Raw genomic sequence first — 20,043 nt, forward strand, 5'->3', positions numbered from 1 at the left:
TGCTAATTTGAAGTATAGCTCTTCAGAAAAATATCATGCACCCAAAAAATAACTATTTGTCTATTTCCGTTGCGACACCTGATCACGATGCCTCATAGGTAGGCCTATCTTGGGCCTATCGACACATGATCTAGGGGGGCCGGGGGGGGGATATGGGGGAAGTCCAACGGACCCCCTCGGTTTTTCGCGAATAACTCGCGTAAAAAGCGGGTGATCGCGACGAAACTTTCCGTGCCCTTGAGTTAATCAATTTTCGCCAGTCTTCCGAAGAAAATCAGTGGTCTGGATCACGACTGTTCCCTGGCTCATTAAGTCTGCGAACTCAAGCAGTGCTAATCTAGATCTAGACTTAAATTACCTACTGTGGCAATAGGTCCTCTCGGATTTGCCGTTCCCATTGTGGCGTTAGGAACTTAAGCCTGTGTCGCGTCACACCCCTGGCCGCTAGCCACGCTGCGATAAGGCGCACATCGAGGGCGTATCGCGCCGGCCAGGGCCGCGGTCGGTCGGCACGTCGGTGGTACGACCTGTGACCGACCGGTGCGCGGCGTCACAGCGATGTGGGCCCTATCTCTCTATCGGTGGCACACGACCCTCATCGTCACGTGCCCGGAGCCAGTCTGAGGGGTGACGCGGTGAGCGCGACAGGGTCGCCATCCGACCTCTGTGCACGCGCCCTGACCTGGGGCACTGGCCGGTGACATTTGCAGTGATCCGAGGAAGTGACCGCTGACCTGGGTCACTGGAGAACCGTAACCGCGGAGAGTGACCTGCCCGAGTGATCATTGATTTACTACATAGTGATGCATGTCTTCGCAAGAGGAAGAAACCGATGACCTCCAGTTCTTTCTTCGAATAGCGTCGCCTACACGATGATTCAATGATTGATAATTATTTGTCAATTGTATTACAGAGTCTCAGAGATCTCGTCACCACTCTGTCGACTGTTACGTGTGTTCGTGAGCAGTGAGCGATTCGGAACATCAAGTTTCTGAAACGGCACAATCGGTACATCGAGTTTCGGTACCGGAACAATTGGAACAGCCAGCTTCGAAACCGGAACGATCGGAACATCATGAACGAGTAGGTTCCTGCGGCCGTGATGAGCCCGTGAAGTTGTGAGTCTTCCTATTGTTAGACGTGACTCGTGAGTCGGAACCGTGAGTTTTCACCAACTGAGGCTGTGAGTGGAGTTTGCTCCGACCGTAACCGTGAATGTGCTCTTATGGTAACCGTGAGACGGCACTAACCGTGAGTGTGCTTCAATCAGAGCCGTGAGTGTGCTCCGACGATAACCGTTTGGCGTCGCTAGCCGTGAGAGTGCCCCACCCGTGAGCGTTCTCCGTTCGTGAGTGTGCTCCGTCCGTGGATCTCTCCCTCGGTGTATCCGTGAACACTCGCCGCCATGTTCCGGCTAAAGCGTCAGCAGCAGGCGCCCGTGCTGCCGCTGCCGGTGCGCCGCCTCTGGACGGTGGGGGCCTCCGGCTCGGTGTCTCTGTCCTCCTACATCCTGGTCGGCTACTGCATCAACCAGGTGGCCGGCGCCGGCACCCTGGTCTCCGTCATCATCGCCAGCATAATGGCGGCCATCACAGGTGGGCCGACACGTATAATGGATGAGCAACACAGCCCGGCAAGACACGTCCACTGCAATGTCAATGTCAATCAATCGCCATTATTTATACCTAGGTATATAAGGTGGGCTGACACGTACGCCTTGGCTCTCGCAGCCCATATGGCACATCCACTCTCAGTGTCTTATAGTTACATGATTCAGGACCTTAACCGGCGCCAAAGTGCTCAGATTGTGTCATCGAGGCGAGGGAAGGACGTTTTAACGTCTATCCTCCACTGGGGGCATCTGGTCACGTGGTGACGCGTGTAAAAGGCGTTGGATAGAGTCGGAAATAATGAAAGCAAATCGGTCAGCTTTTAAGTCAGGTCATGAAATGTCACCAAAAGGTCATAGGTATTTTCCCTATTTTGACAATACAGGACAAAAAAGATTATAGCTCTAGGTATGTATGTAGTTTGAATTTCAAATGACCTTTTTCATCGAAAGTTAATTGAAATTGCTATAAAAAGCAATGCTCCCGCAACGTAAACAAGTGTTTGCAATTGCTTCGCGCGTAAAGAGAGAAAATTGTCAGATGTCGTGTAACTGATTTGTTAAACGTCTTTATCATTAACAGACTGTTTAACGTCTAGTAGACATTACGTCTAGTCTGAAATATGTCGTATTCTTTATATACAATTTATTTTTTTACTTTAGGCGCCCGAAAGACATCGGCGGTACGGGATAAAATTATTAACCCTATTCCTGGCGGGCTCCGCCGGGACAGGAAACTGGCGGGGGGGGGGCCGATTCGGTCCCCCCTTCTGATCTCAAAAACTACACATCGCAGCGACAAACGGTAAACGGCATCGGATACGCACGGTCAAGATCTACAATTTTTACTGAGGTCATTTTCAGGTCAGGTCAAAGATGACGTCACAGGGGTCGAAAAAGTCAAAATGGCGGCGCTAGATATGGAGAGTTTTTCTCGAATAACTTTCGAACTAGTCAAGATAGGAACAAACTAAGGGCATCATCGTGATCCTCTCGTCAATCCGCATCGAATGATATATATGTTGACCTCGAAAGGTCAAGGTCAAAGGTTGACCTCAGGTCACGTGACCCCGAGGTCATCATGTATATCATTCGATGCGTCTTGACGAGCTGAACACAATGAGACCATCCACGCGTCTGTATCTTGTTCCTGTACGGAGTTATTGGCCAAAAACCTTTGGTGACCTTTGATGACGTCACATGACCTCACAGCTGCCCAACAGCAAAACAGACCTCAAGGTAGTGAAGGTTGATCGTATATGAAGTCATGTATGGTATATGGGGCCATTCCGACCCGTTTTAGTGGTAAAAACAGGGAGTTGATTTTTCCCCCATTGACTTATAATGGGGAGGTCGCGAAACTGACCTGACCTTAGGTCACCGATATCAAAATTCCGAGATATACAAATTGCACATACTGGTACCCTAACTAAAGCCTGAAGAGAAGAAATTGATCGGTCAAAAACTCTAGCTCTGGCGTGATTGCAAACTTTTCTGAGGTAGGGTCACTAAACCGCCTCTGGTGACCTGACCTGAGGTCAGATCAACTCAAAATTTTCAGACATGTTGCTACACCGAGTGACCGATCGCTTTGAAACTCTTAGCGATTGATAAGAGCAGCAGCAGGTTCGAAATGTTCATCTCGGAATTTTGATATCAGTGACCTAAGGTCAGGTCAATTTAGCCATCTCCCCATTGAAAGTCAATGGGAAAAAATTGAAATGTGCCTCTTTTGGACGAACGTCATTCTAAGCACTCTTAGAGTCTTAAACACTGAAATAGGTACAGGTAGCCATGACACACTGAACATGAAAACTGCACCCGTGGCAGCTGTTTACACCTCTGAGGTCATCTCAGGTCACGAATGGTAGCTAATAGTTTTTCGAGAATAACTTTTGATAGAGATATGCGGGGCACGGGGGCCATCCCCTCTGAAGGAGAAGAATAAAATAAAATAAAATAAAATAAAATAAAATAAAATAAAATAAAATGAAATAAAATTAGAATAAATAAAAACAGCTGCACTACACCCCTCAAAAATAGTGTGGCAAATCCGAGGAGTTTTCCTTTTTGGAGGGGGTACGACACTAGGCCGCGACTCGTGGCCCCTCCCTGAGCAAAATCCTGGCTTCGTGCCTGGCTCGTGCAACGTTTGAGTCAAAAGTTACTGCAGGAAAAATAGGATCCGCAAAAACGTCTATTTTAGCAGTGTTTGTCCATGCAGGCAAAACCGTTCACGTTAGGTAAAAAAAAAACCTGGGAGAAATACTCGAAAACCCCTCGCCCCACCGATCGGTTTTCTACATACCCACGCCCCGGCCGAGTGGGAGGAGGGGCGTGTATGCATGCCACCCCCGTCGCCGCTTCGCCACTTATAGAGCCAGAGCCCCGGGGGAAAAAACGAGCGTGTGCGCCATTACCAGGCGCCGCGATAGGTATCCCGATTTTACTGTCTCAGGCCATTGTCAGGCCAAGTGGCCCAAGGCACTGGTTCGGTTTTTGGTAAATAACTTCGCAAAAATGGCCGCAGAGCCGCGATGTTGGCATCGTTGTGTTCGCCTAGCTCAGACGCGTCGAATAGTATATTTTTATTTGGTTGAGGTCAACTTTAGGTGTTGACCTCGGATCACGGTCAGGTCAGAGCCCCTCAGTTCACGAAATTGGTCGAAAGAGGTCATGTCGCATATCATTCGATTCATCAGGTCTTCAAGAGTCCATTGGTGGCTTTTTCGGCTCTAGCTCAATTTAATCGGGAGGTATTAGCGAAAAACGGTTATGGCCCCAGTGACGTCCTAAATGACGTTACGCAAGGTCAATAATGCATAAGTGAGGCATCGGACCTTTATAATAACATCTTCATATAAAATGACAACTTCAATATTTACCTATCGGCTTACCTACATATAATGGTGAGGTCACGTGACGGACCTGGCCTCATGTGACCTTTAGGAAAAAATCCTAGATATACCAGTTGTGAGAACTCTAGACCTCTAGAACTAAGTCCTGTAAGTTTCATCTCTCTGTGAAAGTTTCTCTGGCACTGAGGGCGTTGCAAAGTTGCGACATATGAGGACCATGCAGAAGTTCACTTATGACGTCATAGGTCAGTGACGTGACTTGACCTGAAAATGCGGTTGGTGTCACAAATGATCCGGCTTGAGCCGAAAGTCAGGTAGGGGAGAGTGGGGCAAAGCGGCCACCCGGGGCAAACCGGCCACCCATCGTTTTAGCCCTTCATAGCTCGCGTCAGTTCCAATTTATGGTTTCCAATTATACTTCTCTTCACGGTCGTTCGAATGAGCCAGACCGGGGTTTCAGGCCCATCATTATTGTTCTGTGAAACACGGAAAAGCATTTCTTGCCAGGTTACCAACTATGTTTACAATTTTTAAATGTTATGTTATTCCATAACCGTTTGGAATTTTAATAAGCGTTCTTGTCCATACATTGCGTGGTGATCGTACATGTATTCTACCAATTTTAATGTTTTTTACCCCACTGATAGCTAAGCTGGAATATTTTTGTCTCGGACGGTATGCGCCGGGCAAAGTGGCCGGGGCAAAGTGGCCACCCCCAATTGGCCATAAGTTGTTTCCATCTGGATAAAAACATTATTTATATTCAAATGTGTCGTCATGCATTCATCTTGCCCACTCTTCAGTTGCATGAGTTACCAAATAATGCAATTAAGTGTTTTTTCATGTAAATCCTTTCTTTGTTTACCTACAGGTGGAAGATGATAAAGTAAACATCCATCCTCGCTTAACCTTGTCACCATCAAATACCCTAGTCGTACACGAGGCAACTATTTTGTTTCTCATATCGGGACTTGAGAAGACGCCGGTGGCCGCTTTGCCCCAGGGTATGGGGCAAAGTGGCCAATATGCATAGGTTTAACGTTTTGTCAATATCTTTCATATGTGAACGCCTTTGGAAAAAAAAATGCAGTTGAAATAAAAGGCAACTTAATAGGGATCACATTGGTATAGAAAGAATCTTTCCAAGTTTAAAAATCAAGCGTTGGCATCGTGAGAAGCGTTAGGTTGGCCGCTTTGCCCCACTCTCCCCTACATGCTAAGCTTCAGCTCTGTATCTCTGGCGTGGTAGGAGCTATCGCGAAATAAATCCTATGTGCAGGGGCGCCCTCCCCCCCTCGGCCGACGAGGGTTAATCATAACATATCATGAGCATAAGAATTAAGATTATTTCTCAACACAACAATATTATTAATGATGCTCAAACATGCCATTGCTCCCATTACTTAAGGTCATACTTTTGATACCTACAAAGCTAAAAAGGAACAATATATTCCTCAGTGTTCAGGGACGCTCTGAAAGCAATCACAGCTATGATTTGACAATGAATGAGTAAAAATAAAAACATAGTCACTCCTATGTGTGAAAACACAGCCACCTACCGTTCACAGTCATCTTATCTACACGCTGCCGACTTTCCGCGCGATAAAGTGGCGTTCCCTGCGTGTTTTTCGCTGATAGCTGAGTCACCCGGCCTCTCACACCTGTTAGCAGGGTGGTCGACATAGATAGCTAGTAGGCAGACGGCCTTCATCGGTAATCTCCCTCCACATTGGACAAGCGCCGTTTTATGGTCATCGGAAGCCGACACAGCTCAGTGAGATAAGCAACCATATTTTGGTCCTTGGGATTGAGTCGTTCTATTTTCTGCGTTCAGGCGTACCGATTTGAAAGACGAATGGGATTAAAATCGCTTGAAAAAATATCAGCCAATTTCAAATGAACATTTTTAAGGAACATAGGACATTTTTACTAATTACTGATGTAGGCACTAGGAACTATGAACATCATTTAATGGGAATACAATGACAGCTTCCTAATTTTGAATTTAACATTGTTTTGACTTGAGTGTCTCATGGAAGTAAATAGCGTTAAATTAAAATAAACATGTCGCATTCTGAGCGAACAGGTGGGTAAATATGACCGCGCTGACCGCCTTGTACATAAAGCCGTGCATTGCGGCACAGCATCCATGCGCCGCGGCACAGTATCCTATGTGTGTTGTGCTGGGACTCTGAAGGCTTGTAAATACGCTCTGTGCTCACTGTTGTGACCCTCACACTGCAGAAGCGCATAGCTATCGATCACTGGATTGTTGTACCTACTTTGTGTAGGTATCACCATTCACCATTCATTCACCAGAAAGGCGACGAAAGCATCGTGCCTTGCGGAACAGTACCTATCCGAGTATTGCGGAACAGCATTGAAGCATAGATCGCACAGAAAATCTCTTGGTAACAGACAGGCGTAGCTTCCTCATGGATGCAGGTCAAACGAATGTACTTACATATGAGATCTGATCCAAGCTGATCTGTCAATCCGTTCTGATCTTCCGTACCCGTGCTGATCTCCCTATATACTCGTGCTGATCTCTGAGACTCGTGCCACCCATGCTGATCTCTCCTGTCCGTGCTGATCTCTCCTGTCCGTGCTGATCTCTGCCCCTGCTGATTCTCCACTCTTTGTGCCTCCTCAGGCGTGGCCTACGTAGAGCTAACACAGAGGACTCGAGTCACCGGCTCGCCATACAGCTTCTGCTACACCTACCTGGGAGAGCTGCCTGCCTTCTTCGTCGGGTGGGCGGTCGTCGGAGAGTGCACAGTCGGTACGTTTGGTGGTTTGGAACTCATGTTATTCATGATGATGGGCATGTCAAATAACATAAATCATATTAAGTTCAGCGCCCCGTAACATTAAAATATTCGTAGCATATACTGAAATGCGTCACGGTTCTTTACTCCTTGCGTGTAATGTGCTAGCCCCCAATTATAGGCTCATTTATGTCACAGGGGTAGGTATGTTATATGCATGCTACGGTAAACGTAAACTCGTGCTTGTCGCCTATGATCTAACACTCAGACAGCGACTTAACTCGTCAAATATCCAGCTGACGTCGCATTCTCTCTCAGGGACTGCTGTGATGGGGAAGGCCATCACTTATTACTCCGACTTTCTGACTGACGGACGTCTGAACACCTCACTATACAACTGCTGCCAACTGGCCGGCGAGGTAGACATACGACTCTGGAACTTCTTCGACCCCATCGCCATGTCTGCGGTCATCATAGTAGGAGGTCAGTTGGGTAAAAAAGGGTGACACATGATAGTCATGCTGCCAGAATAGCGAGAGTTTAGTTGATCTCTTATTGGAAGCATGATGTTCGCTAGGTTTATTTTTCTTTCAAGAAACTCTTATAATTGTTATTGACGGCTAAGGCGTGTTTCTCGACATGTCTCGGCTATTGCCTATTTATATCCAATTTTCAGTCGTATGCGCAATCAACAGCAGCGTAGCGTGCAAGATCAACCAGGGTCTGCTGCTGGTCAACTTCGTCACCGTCGTCGTCACCATCATCTTCAACAGCACCGAGGGTGAGTGCCTCACGAACATCGCAGCAGCCACTGAAAGACGAACTCGGGAAACATTCTGTTGCATCATACCATCGGCTAGTGTGCGACATGACATGTTTCGAATTTAATCCCCTTCCGGAGTTACCAGTTTTCTTCAAACAGTGGAACAAAATTTGAAGAAACAAGAATTTGAAGAAATAAGAGAACGACAGTTAAGACGTTTTTTTGCTAGAGTGTACATCATCAAAATTTGTTTCTGAAAACATAATCCCTGACTATATTGAAGAGATGAACTGCTCTTTGCAGGATCCACCGACAGCTGGAACCCACCCGGAGGGAATGGCAGCATTTTCTTCCCAGAAGATTTCGGGGCGTTGGGTGTTTTTCGAGCCAGCGCTATCTACATGCACGTTTTCCTCACCTTGGCTACAACGGCTACATTGGGTAAGCGATGACCACGAGGATTTAGCCTATCCTCTAGAGAAATACTTTTTCACTTAACATGCGAGCTACGTTTACGTATCTTTGATATTTAGGCATAGTTATAGAATCATTACTTTATGCCTGTGTAGCTAACCCTTGACTAAAAAAAAAAAAATCCGTTCGCTCGAATCGTCCCACCGCCTGAGCGACGGCTCCCTTTGTCCTAAAGTGATGGGTTTATCTGTCGACACATTGGCCAGGAGCACCTGCCATGCCTTTATCTGCACACTGAATGATTCTCCCCCCTGCCGCGCCGTCGGGCAGCTACGCAGCACCGCGGGGCCAAACACTCGTCAGCCATCAGTATGGTGGTGACCACCCTCGTTGCCATCATCGCCATCTCGAAGACGGTCAGCGTCAGTCTGCTGGAGCCCTACGACAAGCTGGTGGGTGCAACGATGGCGCATCTCTACAATACATACAGACTTACACCAATGCACAGACCACAGATACAACCGACGTTCGATTGTCACCGTCACCTTGTATTTTTATGAAAACTTACTCATAAAGAAATAATAAATTGCTCGAGCTACATTTCAACGTGCGAATTTCAGTGTCGACAACTGTTGATACTAGTCACTTAAAATGACCTTAACCGGAACTAAGCAATGCTAACATACACTCGTAGATGGATACAAACGCTGATCATGATTAAAAAGGATGTCGAATGACTCGGATAGTAAGTGTCACACAATGATACGAATACTGACCAATAGGATACCGAGTACCGACCAACCAATGCTAGTCAATTGGATACTGATCGACCACCCACTGACGTATTTTGCTGCTGGAGGACAACCATTCGACTCACGCCGGGTTGTGTCGGCGTTCCAGAAGCCCTTCACTCCAGTGGCCTCGTACATGAAGAATGTAACCGAGCACAACTATCAGTGGGTGGCCAACGTCAACTGTCTCGGCGCCATCGTCGCCTCTACAGCCGGGTGAGAAGCCTCAACAAAACACATCCCTGTCCTGCTGACGTCTAAGATAGTAAAAGTAGTTTCTTAAAAGATTATAAAAGACACAGCTCTAAGGCTCTTGTCTCTTGAGGACAGTAAAGGTAAGTGTCAGTACATATAAGAGGCGATTAATGGAAAAATTTATGAATTAATAAAAGCCGATAATTTGCACAAATATGCACATTGCAAAATGCACAGCCGGAAGGCTTTTATGCGACGACATCGTCAGTGTGCATACGAATGAGGTCTTACACTCGACCATGCAGCTTAGTGTTAATTGATCCACCCGGCTCCCACAGCACTCCTCGGTTTGCTCATTATATGTATATTACATACTCTCATCTACCGATCCACCCGCGCCTCCCCGCAGCATCCTCAGCATGCTGGTGCTCTCGGCCAACACGCTGGAACAGATGGTCTCTGACGGTCTGCTGTGGTCCAAACTGGCCGCACGCCGACCGGCCATCTCACCGGCTACAACCACGCTCATCACCACCGTCGTGGCAGGTGAGCTGGGCTGAGACGGGCAGGTGAGCTGGGGTGAGACGGGCCGGGTGAGCTGGGGTGAGACGGGCCGGGCGAGACGAAACAGGTGAAGCGTGGGAGGGGGGACAGAGAAGGGTATAGTGGAGGACAGTTAGGGTTCAGATTAATGGAGTAGTATTGAAAAGGGCAGCCCACTCAGCGACAATGAATGAATGAATGAATGAATGAATGAATGAATGAATGAATGAATGAATGAATGAATGAATGAATGAATGAACAACGAAGGAACGAATCGATGAATGAATGAATGAATGAATGAATGAATGAATGAATGAATGAATGAAAGAATGATCGAATGAATGAAATTGACCGTGCAGCACTCGGCTCGAGGGACCGTCTAGCAGTGCAAGGCTTGCTCCGAAGAAACCTTTGCCCTTGTGTTCCATTGGCGTGTTCTGGCAGCCAGCACTGCCGTATTGTGCTCTATGATGGTGCACTCTGCTGGTGTGCAATAAAAACGTGCTCTGAGTGTATCCGTTGGTGTTTTATGTTCTTGCGGTCCACCGCTGAGACCGTCTAACCCTGCTGACAGCTATCGGGGCGGCGCTGCAGGACTACGAGGGGCTCATCCTGAGCCTCTCCTCGGGCACATTCCTAGTGTTCCAGGCACTCCTGATCGCTGTCATGGTCTCCAGGTTAGTTGCGCTGCTAATCAACTGCTTATGCGTAACATAACTAATTCATGGCTTTTGGTATCGATTTCATGTTCTTGTGGGTCATATTAATTAACTATAATTAACTTGTATACATCCTATTGGAACCAGTACCTACCTGTCATATGTATTTTCCAGATTCACGAAATTGACCATTTACTGGTTAGCTCAACCAGTAAACGTTTACGTTACTGGTTAGTAAACGTTTGCGACCTAAATACATATTTTAACTTGGTCAGGTTTCAAGTGGTTTTTGTTCTTTTTTTTTCGCGTCCCATACACTATTCATTCTGCAGTTAAGTTGCAGCGTCAAAAACTTTCATTCCAATTACCAAGTGTCACTATTAACATCTTAGCGTTAGTGATTTCAATATTTCTATGCTGTGATCGATTACCTTTTGTATCATATGTGACAAATACTTTTGCGTTGGCACAGTATTTTACGCAGCTTGCGGTTTAACAAGTAACTTTGTAGGAAGAGCTGAGCATGGTCTAAAGATAAGGATTAACAAACGTGTTGCTTTGATGTTCCTTTTCAAATGTTTATTTTGTCCTGCATTACAGATCTCATGAAAGCAAAGAGACGGCACTTCTGATAGTGTTGAAATTTACATGGCTGCTTTACTGTGAGTACTATGCTTGTTGTAAGCGTGGGGTGTAAGTGTGGAGCGTGGAGTGGGTGCAATAATTCATTATTGTACCAATGCAATGGTAATTTCTTTTGATGCCCGCGATGTGTTGAACAACTTATATTTAACCCTCACCGGGCCAGGGATTTTCCATAGCGTGAATGGCCGGGGGGGGGGGAGGTATGACCCCTGGCGATGCTTCTGCGTTTTATATACCGAATTGGTGAGATAATTGAACCAATAGATAAAATACATCCTCTGTAGGTACAAATTTTGTGACAATAGGTCAATAGTTAGGGATGTGGGGTGGGCGTAAACATAAACCCGCGTATGACTGGGGGGGGGGGGGGCTCTACAGAGCCCCTCCCATTTTTCGGCAATATTTTCTAAACCGTTGAACGGATCAACACGAAACTTGCAGTACCCTCAGCAGCATTAATTTGACACTTTGTGTTTAAATTTCAACTTTCTAGCTACCAGTAACCATAGTTTAGCCTTAAATGACGTCAGAATGACGTCATGTCCGCCGATTTTGATGCAAAGTATTGAATAACGGCAAACGCTCTCAAGAGCTCCGTTTTAAAGCTAGATCCAATTTCTTGGCATATGTGGACTACAAATACACGTAGCTATCAAACTGTTATCTCGAATTTCCGAAATTATAAAATTTTGAAAAATATGTGTTTACAATTAACATTTTCGAAAAGTTTTCAATGTTTCGCAAAAAAAAACAGAATATATGTGATAGAACACACACTGATAATCGCCTCTAGCAAGATGTAGCCCAATATCTTCAAAAATGGCCAAGTTATTTGTAATAGGTATTGTCAAAATTATCTGCTAGGCACATCTTTGTTGCAAAATTTAATTTTCAAAATTTGACCTTTTATGACCTGAAAGTGACCTGATCTCCGGTAAATTCAGCTGAAAATAGCCTCAAATGACGCAAAAGACATTGTTTTTTAAGTAGGTACGAGCAGGTAGGTATAGGAGTAAAATGGACCATTAAACATACGTCACGTGACCGATACCTACATGATATACAATTTTCGTGACATAGGATGACCTGACCTTGACCTGAAAAAAAAAAATCGAAGTAAAAGTTCATTACCCACAGGGTATCTAAGGCATATATCAAGGAGCTCGTAAACCAAAAATGAGCCTAATCGGACTTGTCAGCCGGTGGTCAGAGCTTAAATTGTGAACAAACAAAAATGCTGATAATCTTTACTTTGACCTGACCTGTGACGTCATCGGTGACTTCGAGGTCAATGAAAATAGGTTTCGCTCGACAGTTTTTTACAAGGCTATCAGACGCCGTTTGAATTATGACGATCGGCGCGGTAGTTTCGGAGATAGGAGGGGGGGGGGGGGCTCTGAAGAGCCCCCCAGTCACTCGCGTTAAGGAAAATACCCCAGTCATGCGCGGGTTAAGCAATCGTCATTGCTATCCTTGAACACCCTTTGGGGCTGGAGGTTGAATCAGCCCTTCTCGTCCAGCGAGGTTTGATTTTAGGAGGGAACTGGGAAGTACGCTATACAGTGATGCACACTTGATAGATTCTCCTGTTTTGTGCACGCGGTGGCCGGTGCCGCTCAGTGCTGAGACCGCCCCCGGTGCGACAGTTTTCGTCTCTCCGGCGCTGGTGATGGTGACCAGACACCTGGGTGAGAAGGTGGCCCAGTCGGCTGTGCAGGGCCTGCTCTCCGGCCTGGTGATGCTCTTTTTGCAGCTGGCCATCAACTGGAAGCATCTCGGGGTCAAGGTCAGTCTCTATGATGGGCGCACGACCCTGTCCAAGACGATAGGTCAAGTGACACGGTAAGATATAAATAGGACTACAAGGTCTGCGTTCGCTGACCTTGACCAAGGTGTTCAGGCCCGTCTTCTCTGCGGTCGACACCGTTTCGGCGTTCAAACGTTGCCTTTTCTCTAACCGACATGGAGTGCCACCCTAATGAACACCACACATTACGGCGGTATATAAGCCGCCAGCCCATCTATGACTCATTCGGCATTTTGATGCCCAGCGGGAGGTGTGGTCTGCTGGCAGCTAGTAACGATGCCGCCACGCTTCGTGACGCGACCCTTCTGTCGCTACCGCAGGTTGTGGTGGTGCAGGTTGGCACCAGCGTCGTCATGGGTTTCTCCAGCTTTCTGATGTACCAGCTGGACGACTTTGCTTGGTACCGCCTGTTCATCTGGACTTTCATAGGTGAGATGTGTTTTGAAGTCTTGATATGTATTTCTTTCCTGCTAAGTGCACAAAGAAAATATACCAAAACCCTTATCCAACAATCTCACAAATGTTTAAGACACGGCTGCGTTTTCAGGGCATCAAAGTCTGCTCGATTATCTAGTGTATTATGTCCTACTTTGTGAATCTGAATCTGGAATGTACCAAGTAGATTTGCAAACCACTTTTCTCACTCGGGACAGCACGGCATGCCGCTCCGTTTCTCAAGTGACATGCTAAAAACCCTCGTGTGCTGGATGTCGACAGGTTTGCTGATTTACACACTGTACGGCTACCGCAAGTCGCACTTGGGACGAGGCATCGTCGACCTGGTCGTAGTGCCCGAGGACGACTGTGTCCGGAGTCTGGAGGAAGGTCTCGACAACGCCGGCTTTCAGGACGAACTGGCAGAGTTCGGCATCGGCTGGCGACGGCGAACGCACCGCAGCATCGGCGGACACAGCTACGCCAGCGCGCGCTCACGCCACAAGGAGAGCTTCCACAGCGCACGTGAGGAGGACTTGCGTCGCCAGAGCTTCCGCAGCGTCAGAGATGACGATGAGCGCAAAGCGAGCTTCAAAAGCTTCTCTGAGAGCTACCGAAGCAGCCGCCAGCCGTCGCTGGTTGCGTACAGTATCAGCAGCGGTGAGCCGAGTGCCGGCCCTCGGGGAGATCAGCCGGATGGAAGGCGTGCCTCACGCGGTCCTCGCCATCCGGGAGGCGCCAGGGACAGCTTCAGGAGTGTCCAGTCATACACCAGCAAAGCCAGCTTCCGGAGCGTGAGGAGTGACGACGGATGGAGGAGCTCGATTGGCGGCGCTTCAAGTGGCCGGCGCAGCCGACTCGCCTCTGACAGCTGGAGGTCCGCCTCCTCAGGAGATTCGCGTCGGTCCAGCAGCAGACGGCGACGACGCGTTTCGCCACCCAGACATGCTACAAAGCCAGACGCGCGTGCTGTTCCGGCGGAGCGTTCCGGCAGCCCGGTCACGTCCCGTAAAGCCACCGCGGCAGACCTCACTCGCACGCCCCCGCCAACGCGACGCACCGCCACAGCCGAACGCGCGCGCACACCACCGCCCACACCCAGCGGTCGAGGCCAGGTGGAGATCCTGATCAATCCACGACGACTCTGCGAAGAGATGTACCCTACGTCCGCTGCCCCTCCTAGAACCAGCACTGCGCCTGCTGATCTCTTTCTTAGTGGGGAATCCCATGACGATGGCGGCAACCCGCGGGAAGCCGCAGACAGCATATCTCCGATAAATCACACCAAAGACGGTATTGAAAAACGTCACGAAAGTCGTGTCGGCGACATGGAATACACATCCTCAGATTCAACATCCTCGGAGTCTGACAACGACGCTGAGCGCCTGAGGTACTCGGAAGCTGACATTGACGCCGCTTCGATTACGTCGAACTGTGGCAGCAAACGGCCCTCCTCATCTGGCAGTAGCAGCGACCGGGCTAGGGCATCACTGCCGGCCCCGAACCCCGGCGCATCGACCATCCAGAGGCTGCCTGACCTGGGACTGGGCGACCTAGCGCCCGTCCCTCGAGGAAAACGCTCACTGTCGATGTCCGACATTTCGTACGACGATGAGTCTGATTCTGCGCCAGCCATGAGGTCAGATCGCCGACGAGGACAGCCCAAAGTAAAGCAGGTCCCAGCAATTACGACGAAAGAAGAGCAATATATCAGCGGACGCAGCTCGGAAAGTTCTGATGAGGTTCCTCGCATTCACAGTGATCCAATGGGTGCAAACCATGCTGCCGCCCGAGGACAGACTTCGCCAAAAATCAAAGCAGCCTTAACTTCAGACCTAAACTTATCTCCTAAACTAACCGGCGATTCCCACAACAGCCAGGTGAAACGGACTAAACCACACTTAGAGAGGTACACTAGCTCTGCCAGCTCCAGCACCGAAGACGACGATGAGCAGCGGCGTTCAGCTCCGGTGCCCAGCTTGCTTTATGGCCAACCGCGTAAGTCATCGGACCATGCGATCCAGGCTGTCAGTGCTCCCACATACAGAGATGCTATACTACTAGATCTGGAAGGACAAGTACGTGATAGTCGCTTCCCCGAGGAACATCATTCCCCGACACTTAGTGGTGGTCGTAAATCAGAAGCAAAGCTTCCCGATCTACCTGCGATTGGAAAGGGCCTTACAAAATCAGACACGAGCTCAAGCACTGGCAGTGTATCATCCGAAGACATCAAAGACGATGGTATAATGGACAGTCAAGTAGGTAATAACTCTCCTAGCAGCCACGGGACGGATGAAGGCACATCATCTGAGGAAAACGAGGCGGACGACGTGGCACCTAGATCGGACCTCGGCAGACGTTCGTCGTATACTGCGACTGGTGATGAAGCCGGTTACCGCTCCGGAGAGGAAAGCTCCGAGTTCGAGGAAGAAGAGGTGCAATTGAGTCACTCAGACCCTTCGGTGGGCTCAAATTCACAGAGTTCGCAGGCCGAGTTACATGACCAGGGACAGTCAAGCGCCAAGTCCTCTATAAACGCCTCGGAGAGAGGTTTGGATACCTCGAGTGATTCTGAGGTTGATTCCCGGCCCGCGAGGCCCGTTTCAGTGGCGGCTGCGCTGGCTGACGGTCCCCCCAGCCCGAGTCCTGAGGATCAACAGGACATGCGGCCGGTGGTGCGACGTCAGATGCGGCTGCCGCACGTCCCGGCCGAGGCGCGCTGGCTGGCTCGCACCCCAACACCGCCGGGGCTGCTCTCAGCGCTCGGAGTCAGTGATGGACCGCGATTGGCACTGGAACGGAGCTCCAGCTTGCCCAGCCTCTCCAGCAGCACTGGCGACGACGGAAGCCGCAGCGAACGGGACTCACCCCCGCCTCAGCAGCGATCGGGATTAGACAGTGGCGGAAGTCATGGCGGGCTGGGGCCGAAGAGGGCACAAAGTCTGCCTGATGTGAGCGACAGCGGCAGCGACGACTCGAGAGCGCCGGGGTCGGAACTCGATCACGACAGTAGCAGCGACGATGAACAGGTGGCGGTACCTCACGGACGAGCGCAGCCGCCGCCGGCGCGTCAGCGAAGCTCGAGTTCTGGCAGCGATGGGACATCCAGCGATGGGGGTTCGCCAGTGCCACTACGCCGCCGCCCTCCACTTGACACGCGGCCATCCCCTGACCGCACCGTGTCCCTCAAGGAGGCGCCGCCGCCGCCGCGCAATCCTGCAGCGCGTCTGGGCAGTCTGCCACCGCTGAACCCCGAATACCGCGCAATCTATCGACCGGCCGAACAGACAAGCCTCCCTCAGGGCGCCGGCAGGTAGCGGCCGGCCGTTCAGCGCGCGCGCGAGACCTTCGTGCACGCCGATAGCGACGACGAGCGCGCGCAGAGTTTCGTGGCGCCTCCGCTCCAGAACCCACCGGCGTTGGACGGGCTGCAGGTGCACCCGGAGTTGGACCGACTGATCCGGCGACTGGGCGGAGCTGGCGCAACCCGGCCGACCGTCGCGTCTCCAGTGGCCCTGGCCGGAGCCGCGGCGGGGACAGGGGCCGCAGCCACTCCCGCCGCCTCTCTGACCCGACAGCCGCAGCCGACCGGTCAGGAAGACAGTCCTGACCTCATATATTGCTGAGAAAAGGGTCAGTTAGCATGTCTTGGAGGGATCCTGCGCATGCTTGATCGTGACTCGGGACCAATAGGGCATAATTGTGTATCTTAGCGCGGATGATGTGCATTGTAAGTGTATTTTAGCGAGGTCCGAGGATGCTGTGCATTGTAAGTGCGTTTGAAGTATGCTAAGTGTGAATTAGCCATATCGTCTGCTCCATATCTTCCGTAGTCCGTATGCCTCGTTCTACTCGCCCCTTGCCGTATGTTATTTGACCTCCGATGACGATGAGAGTAGGTATGTTATTTTAATAAGTCTTGCACGGTGACGTGCTGTTTTCTGTGCGTTTTCCCGTAAAGAATAATTAGCGACTGTGCCATTATGACGGATACTTATAAGCACAAGCGTTAAACACTGCTTTTTATGGAGAGGCTGGTTGTGGAGTCGGGACAAGTGCGGTCATTTACTGCCAAGTTGATAATTAAAGGGACACTCCCACCTTAACATTAGTTTTGAGTTGAGATAGCCAAATTGGTGGCCATGGGCTGCAAATACCGGTTTGGGCACTCACAACATCGAAAAATGCTTTAATTCGAAGATATGGAATTTCAAACTTGCAGTTTTCTGATTCTAAGGGGCTAATGCATTGGAATGCCCCCTTAGAATTTGTGACGTCAGCGGAGATCTAACGATTTTTAAATCTTAGACTAAAACCATCGTTAACACGTGGTGGTATACGCTGCTTTGCGCGCAACGTCTGCCGCACTTTAAGGCTGCCAAATTATTGCTTCCAAATAAAGTCGCTAGTAACAGGGGAGATCCCAAAAAGTAAACAAAAGTAAAAGCCTAATATCTTGAAAACCAGTGAATATTTTTCGGTGAAATTTGGTAGATATTCGTTTTCGCTCTTTCTGAACCAAGGGACATCACTTTCATGCCAATTCATTAACTTTTTTGAAGGTGGGAGGGTCCCTTTAACTTGGAATGTGCAAGGTCGGGTGTAAAATCTTTTTTTTACCATCACAACGGCGCCAGCGAAAACTCATGGGACCATTTAACTGGGACATGACTCGTATCCATATGCATTATGTGTCTTACATCGATTTAAGAAGTGATTAATGATGATTCTCGTCGATGCGTATGTGGACACTCACAACTCCTGGCTGCCACGGTTACAATCAAGCGGTTATTCTGAGTGATTATGTTTCCGTGCATTACAAGGTGATCAAATAAATACAAACGCTACTCCGTCTTTCGTGGGTAAGCTTTCATTGGCCGGCATCTGACTCAGAGCAAGGACTCTGTATTAACCCTCGCCGACCGAGGGGGAAGGGGGTTGGACGGGTGCCACCCCCATTTTTTTCGCGATAGCTCCGAACACGCCGACGATAGACAGCGCTGAAACATGGCATACCTATCTTTTGATCCAAGCCGCATCTTGTGACACAAACGGCATTTTTAGGTCAGGTCAGGTCACTGACCTATGACGTCATAAGTGAACCTCTGCACGGTCCTCAGATGTTGCAGCTAAGCTACATCTAAGCTTCATCCACAGGGCAGGGAGATGAAGCTTACAGGATGTAGTATCTTCCAGAGATCTCACAACTTGTGTATCTCAGATTTTCCCCAAAGGTCACATGAGGTCAGGTCGGTCACGTGACCTCATCATTTTAAGTCAATGGGGGAAAAATTAAACTACGTTTTTAGCGCCGGGAACGATCTCAAACTATCTCAAGCACACGGAATCGTGATTTCTTCCATGTCTTGCAAGGTCCGATGCTTCACTGTTGCATTGATGACCTTGCGTGACCTTCATTTATGACGTCACTTGGGTCATACAAGTTTTTCGCCAATAACTCCCGATCAAATTGAGCTAGCGAGTCTAGAAAGCCACCAATGGACTCGGGAAGACCTATCATATCGAATGATATGCGACATGACCTACGGCGACCAGCTTCATGACCTGGGGGAGGGGGGGGGGGGCGCTGACGTGACCTTGACCCGAGATCAACACTTCAAGTTGACCTCACTCAAACAAAAAGTATACAATTCAAAGCGCCTGAGCGAGGCAAACACGATGATACCAAAATCGCGGCTGTGCGACCTTTTTTTTGCGAAGTTATTTACGAAAAACTGAGCCCGTGCTTTGGGTTACTTGACCTGATCTCAGAGGTCACCGGTTGACCTAATACCTTAGCCCGCGCCCCACTGGGGTCTGTGTAACTATACTTGACATCGAGGTCATCGATGACGTCACAGGTCAGCTCAAAGTAAAAATTATCGATGTTCGGATTGTCCACATTTTGGGCTCTGGCTGCCGTCTTACAGATCAGATCAGGCTGATTTTTGGTTTACACACTCGCGAACAGATGCTTTAGATATCCTGAGGGTACCAAGCTTGTACTTTGATTTTCAGGTCAAGGTCAGGTCATCACAGGTCACGGAAATCTTATATCATAAGTCGGTCACGTGACACATGTTTTATGGTCCATTTAGGCCATAGATTTCGAATTCGATGTCGTTTATGTCATTCAAGGTCATTTTGAGTTAAATTTAGCATAGGTCAGGCCACTTCCGGGTAAAAAAGGTCAAATTTTAAAGTTGACATTTAAAAAAAAAAATGTCTATCGGATGCAGTTTGAGCTCAGGAACACGATGGTGCTATTAATGTTGGTATACGATGTCAAATTCGTACTGAAAAATTAATTTGAAAAAATTAAAAGTTGTGAACTTTTTGCTATAATGCGTAACTTGGCCATTTTTGAAGATATCTGGCTAAAACTTGCTAGAGTAAGTCGTAAGCATGCGTTCTATCATATGTATTCCGCTTTTTTCGAAAAGTCAAAAACTATATGTTTAATTTTCAAAATTTTCAAAAATGTGAACATCCGAAATAACAGTTTGATAGCGCAGTCTATTCTGAGTCGTTTTCACGACGGCCATCTGGTAGG

The 20,043-nt window shown here is 48.7% G+C and overlaps 1 protein-coding gene across 1 annotated transcript; it reads left to right on the forward strand.

The window, feature by feature from the left end:
- Window positions 1–635: 635 nt before the first annotated feature.
- Window positions 636–18,333, forward strand: LOC122372580 (serine/arginine repetitive matrix protein 2-like). Its single transcript, XM_043349955.1, has 13 exons — window positions 636–1,595; window positions 7,121–7,249; window positions 7,554–7,718; window positions 7,912–8,016; window positions 8,302–8,439; window positions 8,743–8,864; window positions 9,313–9,419; window positions 9,808–9,944; window positions 10,516–10,618; window positions 11,201–11,262; window positions 12,892–13,031; window positions 13,373–13,481; window positions 13,770–18,333. The coding sequence occupies exons 1-13, from the start codon at window positions 1,406–1,408 to the stop codon at window positions 16,805–16,807; spliced, it is 4,545 nt and encodes a 1,514-aa protein (XP_043205890.1). The 5' UTR covers window positions 636–1,405; the 3' UTR covers window positions 16,808–18,333.
- The last annotated feature ends 1,710 nt before the right edge of the window (window positions 18,334–20,043 follow it).

The sequence above is a fragment of the Amphibalanus amphitrite genome, unplaced genomic scaffold, assembly GCF_019059575.1.
Source record: "Amphibalanus amphitrite isolate SeventyFive unplaced genomic scaffold, NRLGWU_Aamphi_draft 001375F_arrow, whole genome shotgun sequence".
Classification (NCBI taxonomy): Eukaryota; Metazoa; Arthropoda; class Thecostraca; order Balanomorpha; family Balanidae; genus Amphibalanus; species Amphibalanus amphitrite.

Excerpts from the sequence above, each read along its gene's own strand:
- LOC122372580 (XM_043349955.1), top strand. The coding sequence starts at position 1,406 with ATGTTCCGGCTAAAGCGTCAGCAGCAGGCGCCCGTGCTGCCGCTGCCG. Across the intron at positions 10,619-11,200 it reads ATCGCTGTCATGGTCTCCAG|ATCTCATGAAAGCAAAGAGA; the intron begins GTTAGTTGCGCT and ends CCTGCATTACAG. Across the intron at positions 13,482-13,769 it reads GTTCATCTGGACTTTCATAG|GTTTGCTGATTTACACACTG; the intron begins GTGAGATGTGTT and ends GGATGTCGACAG.